The following is a 12,209-nucleotide window of genomic DNA, read 5'->3' on the forward strand; positions in this document are numbered from 1 at the left end:
GCGATCGAAGATCCTGAAGAGTGCTTGAGCTGGTATCGCCCTAGGTTGAACCTAGGGGGTTAAGGCCAAGCAGCAGCTGAGCTGGGTGGGATCCGGCAGCAACGTTCTCTCTCTCTGCTCTCTCCTCTCCCCTCCCCCTTTCTCTTGCTCCGCCTCCTTGGCCTCTTGGCTGGGAGTAGGTACTCGTGGCCTGCCCGCAGTGCTTGCTTTCTTCCTCGAGACTCGGAAGAGCTATCTGCTCCCTCTCTCTTCTCTCTCTGCCTCCTTGGCCTCTTGGCGGGGAGTAGGTACTCGTGGCCTGCCCGCAGTTCTTACTTTCTTCCTCGAGACTCGGAAGCACTGTCCGCTCCCTCTCTCTCTCCTCCTGCGCCTGCACCTAGCTGGGCTTTGCCCACAAGGACAAAGGCCAGGGTTCCCTCGCTGCTCCTTTAGCAGCTAAACCCTCCTCTCCACAGGACCTTGCTCTCTCAATTTCTCTCCTTTTTTCTTTTTTCTCCTTCCAGATGGCAGACAAGAAGACACTGATCCGGTTCCACTGGACCAAGAAAACAGAGACGATGCCAACTGCGAAATCCTTTTTCATTACGTTCCTGAGAGGGATCCTGCAGTTGGTGGCTGGAGATCTCTACTGCCTGCAAGACAACAAGGCAGAGAGATACATGGAGGCCTACATGGCCACGGACGCCTCATATGAAAAGGCAACGAAAATGATCAGAGAAAAAGGTAAGCACCCCGGTTTCTCTGATTTCAGGCCGGAGCCTATGAGAAAGACAAACCAGAGGACCATCACAGTCCTCACATACAACCCCTACGAACCAATGGAACTGGTAACAGCGTACCTAGGGAGGTATGTAACTGTGGTGGGCAAACCGACGGAGATCAGGGACAGTTGCGGCGTCTGGTACGGCAAACGCCAGTACCGAGTCCTCCTGAAAGAGGACCCAGAGGGCGTCGACGGTTTCCAGCACCCCCCGGCCCGCTTCAACATCGGAGCCGACAGGGGGTACCTTTACTACCCCAGGATGCCACAAGGAGAACACGTGTGACATCGTCAGATGTCACAACTGTAAAAAAGAGGGGTACCTGGCAAAAACCTGCCGGGCAGCCAAAAAGTGCAACGGATGCAGCTCCGAGGGACACCTCCTTCACCAATGCAAGGTAAGCAAACCTTCGTTTGCGCAGGTGGTGGAAGCCGGCCGGCAGAAACCGGTCTCAAGACAAAGGGAGAGAAGTGAGAACAAAGAACCCGCACCTCCCCCGCAGAGAACTGAAACTGCCGAGGCCACACCCCCAGCCGCACCAGTGCCACAAGATGGCTGCCAGGACGACGGACAAAATGGCTGACCGGAGAAAGGGCCCTAATAAAAGAGAAAGCGGGAGAAGAGATGCAGGGCGGATCCACCTTCGGAAGGACAAAAGAAAAGAGTGGTAAGGGAGAACCTCTAGGACGAGGAAACGGATCTTTCTTCCCCCGAGGCCCAGGAACAACCGGAGGAGGCAGCCCAGGAAATGGAAACCCTCCCCCCCGAGGCCCAAAGACGACAGGAAGTGACAGCCCAGGAAACAGAACCCCCCTCCCCCGAGGCCCAGGGACAACAGGAAGAGGCAGCCCAGGAAGTCGGAACCCCCTCCCCCGAGGCCCATGAACAACACGAAGAGGCAGCACAGGAAGTGGAGCCCCCCTCCCCCAAGGCCCAGGAGCAACTGGAGGTCCCCGAAACTCCTGGAGAAAGGGAAGAAAAAAGCCTTCCCGAAGCGGTGGTGGAGAGTATCCTCAAGGAAGACGAGGATTACTTTGAAGCCGCCCTGGAGCCGGGACTGATGGTAGGGCTGGACCTGTCCAGCATGTTTACCTTTCAGTCCCCAGCGAGACCTGGAGGGAGCCCAGCATATTCCCCCCAGGACCTGAATGAGAGGAGTTACATCTAGGCTAAACAGTGCCCAGATGTAGACTCCCAAGTTTTCCACTGTAAGCACAAAGAGAGGAGGTTCAACTTTCACTTGTTTAATCATGATTGTAAAACTTACCTTTTTAACAACTAACGTGAGAGGGCTAATAGACCCGTTGAAAAGACGGGGAGTCTTTCATGATCTGGCCTCAAAGTCTTTCTCAGTTTGTTTCTTACAGGAGGTCCACCTGAAGGATGAAAGCGAAAAGCTGACATTCACCAGGGAATGGACGAAGGGAGAATCATGCTGGAGCGTAGGAGGGGTCCACTCTTCCGGAGTGGTAATCCTCCTCGGAAACCCAGAGATGACGCTGGTTTCCTCCTTCTCGGTGGTGCAGGGCCGGATCCTGGTCACAGACATCGACTGGAGGGGGCAGAAGTTGAGAGCAATTAACGTCTATGCTCCAACAGAACCCTCTATCCTGAAGGAAGTGTTTGCTGACCTGGCCAGCTGCTGCACCACCAACAGACAGGTGGTGCTTGGCAGGGACTTCAACGTCGACCGGGAGAAGGGGAGCGACGCTAGCTCGGCAGAGCTGGAGTCGCTACTCAAGCAGTTCTCCCTGGTAGACGGTTTCAGACGGTGCCGCCCTAACGACGCCGGAATGACATGGAAAAACTCCCGGGGAGTGTGCAGCCGCCTGGACTACATCTTTCTGTACACAACCTGCTCCCTGGAGTCGGCGACGGTGTCCCCGGAGTGGTATTCCAACCACGAGCGCTTGACGGTGGTGGCTAACACCAACCTGCCGGCATTCGGTCGTGGGTATGGAAGCTGAACCAGGAGATACTGGAGGAAGACGACTTCAAGGCACTGTTCCGTAAAGACTACGCGAGCTGGGTCGATCTGAGAGACGGCTACAGCTCTATGGTGGAATGGTGGGAGTCGGTGAAAGACAGGACCCGAACCCTGGCGCAGACGTACTGCAGACGGAAGGTGGCCAGGGAGAGGAAGGAAGCTGCACGACTCCAGAGACAACTGAGAAAGCCACCATTTTCTACACGGAGCTCTTTTCAGAAAAGCAGACGGAGGTGGAGGCAGGCGATGCTTTTCTGGAGGAGCTGAAGGCACGAGTACCGGAGGAGGTGAGGGAGGACTTGGAGGGTCCGATCGCAGCCGAGGAGCTGAAGGCAGCGCTCTTTTCCATGGAGAATGGCAAGGTGCCAGGGCCGGATGGACTCCCCAAGGAATTCTACACCTGCTTCTGGGACACCCTGGCGGCAGATCTGGTGGAAGTGGCACAGGAGATCTTCCGCCGGGGGAAACTCGGAGACACCATGAGGGAGGGCATCATCTCCCTGCTCTTCAAGAGCCCTTAGCAGAGACGGTGAGACGGGACCCTGGAGATACCGGGAGGCGCAGGGGAAACCCTGAAGATCTCCCAGTACGCCGACGACACGACGCTGTTCCTGAGGTCGGACAGGGGGTTGAGGAGGGCCCTGCAGGTCATGGAGCAAAACTCCAGAGCCTCGGGGTCGAAACTCAACCGCCGAAAGAGCAAACTGAAGTTCTTCGGGCCCTGGAAGCACAGGACGACGGCGCCGGAGGGTCTCGAGCTCTGCACGGAGCCCCTCAAAATACTGGGGGTTTCCTTCCAGAGCCAGGACAACGAGACCAACAACTGGACAAAGAGGATTGCCAAGGTTAACGCGAAGCTGGGTCTGTGGAAAACGCGGTCGCTGTCCTACACAGGGAAAGTGATGGTGTTGAAAGCAGACATCCTGCCGGCTTTGGTTTACCTGGCGGTGGTGTACCCGCTGCCGGCCAGACTCAGACGAGCGCTGCAAGGGATGATCTTTGGCTTCGTCTGAGGCGGCAAGTACGAGTACATCACGAGAAACCGGATGTGTCAGCCAGTCGAGGAAGGGGGTCAAGATGTCCCACATTTCCCCCTGAAACTCGACTGAATCATCTATTGCAAGCTCTGTCGGGCGCTGCGGGAGCCCGTCGGCCACAAGTACCAGTACTTTGTCAGGCTGTGGCTCTCCGTCCCAATGAGGCACTTGGTCCAGTGGTTAAACACTGGGCCCAAGGCAGAGATGCGACTGGAGTTCAACATTCATGCTGTCAAGTGGAGCAGGAGGTACGAGGCCACGAGACAGCCAGAGCTCTGCACCAACCACAGAGCCCTGTACAAAGAGGTGAGGGGGCATTTGGTCGCTGACGAAAGGCTGCAGGTTCCCAGACAAGTCTGGGAAAGGACACAGCCCAAAGAACTTGACAACCAACTGAAGGACCTCAACTGGATGGTTATACACAAGAGACTGGCTACCAGAAAGGTCCTCTACAGACACTCGATCTCCAGGAATCCGCATTGCCCCAGGGACACGTGTTTTGTCGAGGAGACTCAGGAACACATGTTTTGGAGCTGCCCCTTCGCCAAGGTGGTGTGGGGCAGAATGGACAACATTATGCAACTCCTGGGAACGGGTGCGGTGCTCAGTTACCAGTACATTCTGCTGGGGGCTGGCACCCACCAGACTGGACAAGGGGACACAGGACCTGCGGGGGCTGCTGCTGTCCCTCACAAAACAAGGACTGTGGAAGGCGAGGAACACTCTCATCCGGCACAACATAAAGTGGGGGGCGAGGGAGATGCAGGAGAGGATCCTGGTGGACCTCAGGAGGAGGACGAAGTGCCACGTCGCCAAAATGGGGTATCCCCACGGCGAGGGAGCGCTGGAAAGGACTTTGGGCCCTATACAGGGATTAAAGGACAATAGCCAGTGGTAGGTTTGGAGGGACTCTCTTAATTGCACAAATCCGCCCCCACTTGCAAAGATTGATAACAGACAATCAATCTCCGTTCCGCCGTTGCTTTTTATTACATGGAGTGTTAATATGTGTGAAATGTTCCTTTTGAGATGTTTTTTTTGCGGAATAAAGTATATTTTGTAGAACAGAAAAAATCTTATGACAAGGTTTACAAGTTATCTGTTGAACTACATTCTCATAGGTGTGGTCACATTCCAGGTCATTTGTTTACGTTTTTTGTTTCTGGTGCAACTGTTAGATGAAATGTGCTAATATGTAACCTAACTCCAGTGTGAATAACTAGAAGAGGGGAGCAGCTCCATTCCAGACCAAGGGAGCTTTGAGATTGGCTGGGCCAGATCTCTCATTTGCATATCTGATTTGGAAATATGACACTAAACCCCTTCTTGCATGGATTTAACTTGCACCCAAGAGTCCCCTACTGTGTATTGCTACTTATTTTTTTATGATAAGTGGTGATTACCAGTTGACAGGTTTTATTTGTTGAATTATAAATGGTTTTGTATTATCATCCTGAATGGCTTGTACTTAAGGTTTGGTAGGGTATGTGTTTTCATTTCATTTACCAAATTGAATTTTTTCTCTTTTAGTATTTGTCTAGAAGGCTTTCTGAAGTCAGGAAGCCCATTTATTTGGTGAAAAAAGATTCTGTATTAATATTAATATTTCTCATACAACATAAATAGGGTCTTTTATGAATAAAAAGATCTTGCACTTGGAAATCTTGATAAAGCTGTGTGCTTCCATACACTCGAGCAGTTACTGGGTCACTTGGGTTTATACGTCGGGGTCCGGTAGTGAAGCTCCGCTCCTGTTTAGCCTCCGAAGCCATACAGGGTGCGGCCCTGGCGCTTCAGCGCGTACACCATGTCCATGGCGGTGACGGTCTTCCTCTTGGCGTGCTTGGCGTGCTTGGTGCAGGTGACGTTCTCCAGGAACACCTTCAGCACCCCGCGGGTCTCCTCGTAGTTCAGCCCGGAGATCCGCTTCACTCCCCCATGGCGAGCCAGGCGGCGGATGGCGGGCTTGGTGATTCCCTGGATGTTGTCGAGGAGAACCTTACGGTGTTGCTTAGCACCTCCTTTCCCGAGTCCCTTTCCGCCTTTGCCTCTTCCAGACATCATCTAGTTATCAGCTGTGAACACGACACACACTGCTCATCTTTGATGTATAATAGACATCTTTCTTTGATGTCTATTATACATCAAAGAAAGATTTTTATAGGTGTAGAAACTAGTAAATAAAGCCAATGATTTGTTTTAGAAATGTATTCATAAAATATACAATTATTCACACCTGAACAATATGTAGTTCAAATTATACATTATATACAATATTGTATTCAAATGTCTAATCATCATAAAAAACACAACTAGTAAACTTCAGTTACAAATTCTAGTAACATGGCAATATATATAGTAATGACAAACACAAACTAATTACATGAACGCTAATATTTAACTCAAAACCACATTTCGATTCAAATATAAATTTTAAAATTTACAACTCCTTTATTTCCACGAAAATATTATTAATGTAGCACAAACGCTACTTTCTAATAAAGACAGAAAGGTTGTTGGTTCGACTCTGGCTTGAAGGAAGGTGCTTTTTGTGTATTTTAATCAAAGAGTTAAAATAGTGAATCTGTTTAATTCAGTCATTGATCAAAAGCTCAATAATCGACGAAGCAAAGGCTCCTGTTCTGAATTCAGCCCACGTCTGATTGTCTTGTTTTGGCCAAGATCTGATCTTTGAATTAAGGGACTACACTGTCTGCTTTGTAATTCAAAAATACATACAAATGTCAAGATTTTTGTAGATATAAAGGTGTTCTCTGTTTTCAAAGGATAGTTACTTAATTGGCATAATGATTTGGTATTGATTTTGTATCGTTGTATTATAAAGTTTGTGCTTTCTGTGTTTTTATCGTATTGTGAACTTATTTTTTAAACACATGCTTACAAAGGCAAACACGGCACACATCTGTTTATACCAGCGGTGAATTGTACATTTTTATTAAGTACAAGCTACTGTGCACTTCTGGGAGTATAACAGGTTCGATATAAAGTGGCAAAAATATAAAAGGGGAAAATACCCCAGACTGCATGTAAAGCCCTCGTTGTGACTGTTTTAGATAAAATGGCGTACTATGCACGAAATGTTGCAGAAACACAATCTGATATTTTGATACAGGTAGGCCAGTGCTTCCAAAGCATGCAGGTGTAGAACAGGACTTAATGCACTTTTATACAAAAATTTGTATTCTATATTCTGGTCGCTTGCAGATTAGAATGGCATATGTTTAGCAATAATATTATTTATGGTACCTGAAAGTTTCAGGTTGTTGCACAAAGCTAAGGTATGCGTATACGTGATCTGACAACTGGAATCAATTTCCTGTCGTTAAACTCTGTTTATTTTTAAGTTGATTCCCAGGATCCAAATCTTCAGTTCTGATTTTTTAAAGTGATATCTTTCCTTCCTGTCGTGGAAGTCACACGATGTGAGCAATTGTTTTTTTTACGTTGCGATCCAAAGAGCCTCAGATCACAGTCTAACAGTAACAAAACCAGAATGGATTCTGCTGGGAGCCGGGCTGAGCTCATTCTCACTCCCTGTGCTGAAAACTTATTTCTTCCCCGAACATCGTCTACAGATCACTTGTGCGCTTTTAACCTTCTCGCAGCTACGGGCGAGACTGACGCTCATGATATGAAGGCACCCGCTGGAACACATTCTCTAACTCTCACAATCGCGACAGACTTCGCTTTTTAAAAAAAAAAAGTAGATATAGCCCTGAAAAAAGCAGTAGCTTTATCAGTTTTTACATTAATCTATTTTGAATCAAAGTTTGATTTTTTTTATTGCATTTTACTTTATAATTATAATAATCATTATTGCTTACACTTATATAGCGCTGTTCTGGATACTCCACTCAATGCGCTTTACAGGTAATGGGGACTCCCCTCCACCACCACCATTCTCCTGAATGATCACAGAGAGTCAGGACCTCGGTTTTACGTCTCAGCCGAAGGACGGCACCTGTTTACAGTTTAGTGTCCCCGTCATTGTACTGGGGTATTAGGACCCGCATGGACCGCAGGGTGTGCGCCCAGCGACAAAAACCAGACGTGTGTCGGGCTCGGCTGCGAGCAGGATAATCACGTCACGGGGACAAAGTAGAGGAAATCAAAACGGTTCTATAAAAGACCCGTGTCAGCTGTTGGTTTGCACTCTGGACTCTAAATCCTCCGATCTGATTTTAAATCTCTCTAATACCTGAGCTGCGGCTTCTTCCGAGTATTTATTCGTATACTTATTATGTGTAAGTGTATAGATGAAACCTTTCATATATTGTTCAGTTTAAATCAAAATGCTTTACTAATACAAGAGAGAAGTATAGTATGAAGAATGTGACAAATGTATGATTTCTTGGAACAAAACGGTTTTTATTTGCGTTCGAAATGAAGCGGAATTTTAGCGCGACACACAAACCCTTTGTCTTTTTTAGAGTGATTTTTAAACAGACAAAAATGTAGAAAACGTGTTTTTTTAGCCCTACAATAGCAGGGTCAGTGACGTAATGAATAACGCGTCAGGCCTCGAGTCAGAAAATTATAGGTTCGACTGCCGTCTGGCTTGTTGAGTTTATACCACTTACATTCTTTTATATAAATGAACTGCACCTGAAAGCTATAGAAAACACTTTGGGTAAGTTGTCTGCAGCCTCATGCGAATTTCGACAACTTACCCAAAACACTGTACTGTCTGGAGATCAGCTCCAGCTCTGAACTCAATTGCAATGAAAAACCATGCGTAACAAAACTGGAGAACAGCTGAACTTGTGCTCAGTTCGGTGATGAGGGATCAGAACTGTCCTTGTTGTAATTAGCACGAACTGCACAGGCTCTGAATCAGACCATGTCAATTAGTCTGATCAGTGTAGGACACGTTAATGTAGAATTATTAATAGGTTTATTAGTTAGTTAGTTCAGGTTTACTACCTGAACTAATGTAGAATTATTACTTGGTCTGTCTCTTGTTTGTATATAAATGAATGTCTCTGACAACTTAATGTTAGTTTTTAATTTAGTTTTACGATGTAGGTCAGGCATTGACATATGCAAGAGTATACGAAATGTCTCCTGATTCAACTCATGTTCTATAGGAGATTGGCGATTCCTCCTGTTTCTCGTACCACAATATCAGAACAGAAGCCCGTGTCACCCAGCTGTAATTCAAGATCGACTCGCATCTTTATCCCTGTTTTGTTCGTGATCATTATTTTCTTTAGTTATGATCAATATTGAACTTTTTCTAAATGAAATGACAATAATCAAACATGCAGGCAGATTTTTGAAAAGTATTCGGAATTGACAGGGTGCCCCTTTGGAACAGTCGTCAGAAAATGTGAGAAAATGAAAGTTATGTAAGCTCTCACACAAAGCATTGAAGATTGGAATCTGAGTGTAAGAAAGCTACCCGTCTCCCAATGATAGGCAGGGATACACACCATGACTCGAATAGACTCAGCGAACTTTAACACCTATGATATTACGAGTGCTTTGCACGTGTCGAACTTCAAGAAGGAACTACTACAACAGTTGTGGACATAATTCAATACCACCGGCAAAGTCCAATGCCGGCAACGTCTGAGAAAATAATGTTCACTCATGGAATTTGGTCTTTGAATGGCTGGCGGGAAAATTCATTTATACTCCTGTTGCACCCTCAGCTGAAACATGTTAAAATAACAACGCAGATTTGTTGGAGAACCTGACAAGAATTATTGGGTTAGCACCGTATGTACAGTGCCTTGCGAAAGTATTCGGCCCCCTTGAACTTTTCAACCTTTTGCCACATTTCAGGCTTCAAACATAAAGATATAAATTTTTTATTTTATGTGAAGAATCACCAACAAGTGGGACACAATTGTGAAGTGGAACGAAATCTATTGGATTTTTGAAACTTTTTTAACTAATAAAAAAATGAAAAGTGGGGCGTGCAAAATTATTCGGCCCCTTTACTTTCAGTGCAGCAAACTCACTCCAGAAGTTCAGCGAGGATCTCTGAATGATCCAATGTTGTCCTAAATGACTGATGGTGATAAATAGAATCCACCTGTGTGTAATCAAGTCTCTGTATAAATGCACCTGCTCTGTGATAGTCTCAAGGTTCTGTTGAAAGCGCAGAGAGCATCATGAAGACCAAGGAACACACCAGGCAGGTCCGTAATACTGTTGTGGAGAAGTTTAAAGCCGGATTTGGATACAAAAAGATTTCCCAAGCTTCAAACATCCCAAGGAGCACTGTGCAAGCGATCATCTTGAAATGGAAGGAGTATCAGACCACTGCAAATCTACCAAGACCTGGCCGTCCCTCTAAACTTTCAGCTCAGACAAGGAGAAGACTGATCAGAGATGCAGCCAAGAGGCCCATGATCACTCTGGATGAACTGCAGAGAACTACAGCTGAGGTGGGAGAGTCTGTCCATAGGACAACAATCAGTCTTACACTGCACAAATCTGGCCTTTATGGAAGAGTGGCAAGAAGAAAGCCATTTCTCAAAGATATCCATAAAAAGTCTCGTCTAAAGTTTGCCACAAGCCACCTGGGAGACACCCCAAACATGTGGAAGAAGGTGCTCTGGTCAGATGAAACCAAAATCGAACTTTTTGGCCACAATGCAAAACGATATGTTTGGCGTAAAAGCAACACAGCTCATCACCCTCAACACACCATCCCCACTGTCAAACATGGTGGTGGCAGCATCATGGTTTGGGCCTGCTTTTCTTCAGCAGGGACAGGGAAGATGGTTAAAATTGAGGGGAAGATGGATGCAGCCAAATACAGGACCATTCTGGATGAAAACCTGTTGGAGTCTGCAAAAGACCTGAGACTGGGACGGAGATTTATCTTCCAACAAGACAATGATCCCAAACATACAGCAAAATCTACAAAGGAATGGTTCACAAATAAACGTATCCAGGTGTTTGAATGGCCAAGTCAAAGTCCAGACCTGAATCCAATCGAGAATCTGTGGAAAGAGCTGAAAACTGCTGTTCACAAACGCTCTCCATCCAACCTCACTGAGCTCGAGCGGTTTTGCAAGGAAGAATGGGCAAGAATTTCAGTCTCTCGATGTGCAAAACTGATAGAGACATACCCCAAGCGACTTGCAGCTGTAATCGCAGCAAAAGGTGGCTCTACAAAGTATTAACGCAAGGGGGCCGAATAATTTTGCACGCCCCACTTTTCATTTTTTTATTAGTTAAAAAAGTTTCAAAAATCCAATAGATTTCGTTCCACTTCACAATTGTGTCCCACTTGTTGGTGATTCTTCACATAAAATAAAAAATTTATATCTTTATGTTTGAAGCCTGAAATGTGGCAAAAGGTTGAAAAGTTCAAGGGGGCCGAATACTTTCGCAAGGCACTGTATTCTGGTATATTTACTTTAACTTTAATATAAATGTTAACATGCATGCTTACATGTATAATCTGATAATTGTCTGATTAAACATGTATAATCTATTGTAATTTTAAAATATGTTAGCTGAGGATGCGAGGGGGGCTATTATACCTTGTGAAACACGCAAGGAACTGTAAAAAAGGCTGGTATTTGAATAAAATTGGCGATCACAAGAAAACCACAATTTATGTGGTATTATCATCAATATCCTTCAAAATCTACGTTCAAATGAAGGATTTGAAGAAACTATGAAAAAAGCAACAGTGGTAGCAGAGGATTTTGATTTTTGCTCTTCAAGTCAGTAGATCACCGTAGAGTTGCGCCCCTACAAACAGCACAAAGGATGAAACCCACCTCCTTCGTTATTGCTATGTTTGTGCCGGTGAAAGTAGCGTTTGTGCTATTGAAAGCATCTCGGAAGATGAAGGTGCAGTCACTTCCACATGTCATGATATCATTAGATCTGATGACAAGAGCTGAAGTCCCTGGCATTTTCCAAGCCAGTAATGTGAGGAAGATGGATATGGAAGAAGGTAGCGTGGCCGAGCGGTCTAAGGCGCTGGATTTTAGGCTCCAGTCTCTCTGGGGGCGTGGGTTCGAATCCCACCGCTGCCAAATGTTAATGTTTTATTACCTGCAATACGATCAGTAAAAGCGCTTTTTGTTAGGCTGCAGGAGGTGTTTAGAGATAGACTTTCTAAAAGACAGGCTTAACATCAAGGCAGAAAAAATATTTTGTTTTCTCAACAGAAATTCTCTTTGGCACGTTCAGCTTTATGTAGGGAACAACATCTGCCGAGATTACTTTTGAGGGAGTGCAGATGATAGTGTACCGGCAAGTACATTTACTGTAATATTGGCTGTGGTGGTGAGCTGCTTTTGTCTGTGAAACTTTTAATTCTTCACGCCGAATCGTCGGCAGGGGTAAAGCTTATTAAATCTTTGAACATAGCGCTCCATCAGAAATACTTTGTTCGTGATCAAAAGAGATCAGAGGATTAACTTCATGATT

At 46.1% G+C, this 12,209-nt stretch overlaps 1 protein-coding gene and 1 non-coding gene across 2 annotated transcripts; one reads left to right on the forward strand and one right to left on the reverse strand.

Moving 5' to 3' along the window:
* Positions 1 to 5,297: 5,297 nt before the first annotated feature.
* Positions 5,298 to 5,353, forward strand: LOC148809189 (U7 small nuclear RNA). Its single transcript, XR_016087651.1, has one exon. It is a non-coding gene; the product is annotated as a U7 small nuclear RNA (small nuclear RNA).
* A 187-nt stretch (positions 5,354 to 5,540) lies between these two features.
* On the reverse strand, positions 5,541 to 5,846 carry LOC148809190 (histone H4-like). Its single transcript, XM_088909301.1, has one exon. The coding sequence runs from the start codon at positions 5,844 to 5,846 to the stop codon at positions 5,541 to 5,543; it is 306 nt and encodes a 101-aa protein (XP_088765427.1).
* Positions 5,847 to 12,209: the final 6,363 nt, after the last annotated feature.

This window comes from Atractosteus spatula, unplaced genomic scaffold, assembly GCF_055471065.1.
Source record: "Atractosteus spatula isolate fAtrSpa1 unplaced genomic scaffold, fAtrSpa1.hap1 Scaffold_158, whole genome shotgun sequence".
Lineage (NCBI taxonomy): Eukaryota > Metazoa > Chordata > Actinopteri > Semionotiformes > Lepisosteidae > Atractosteus > Atractosteus spatula.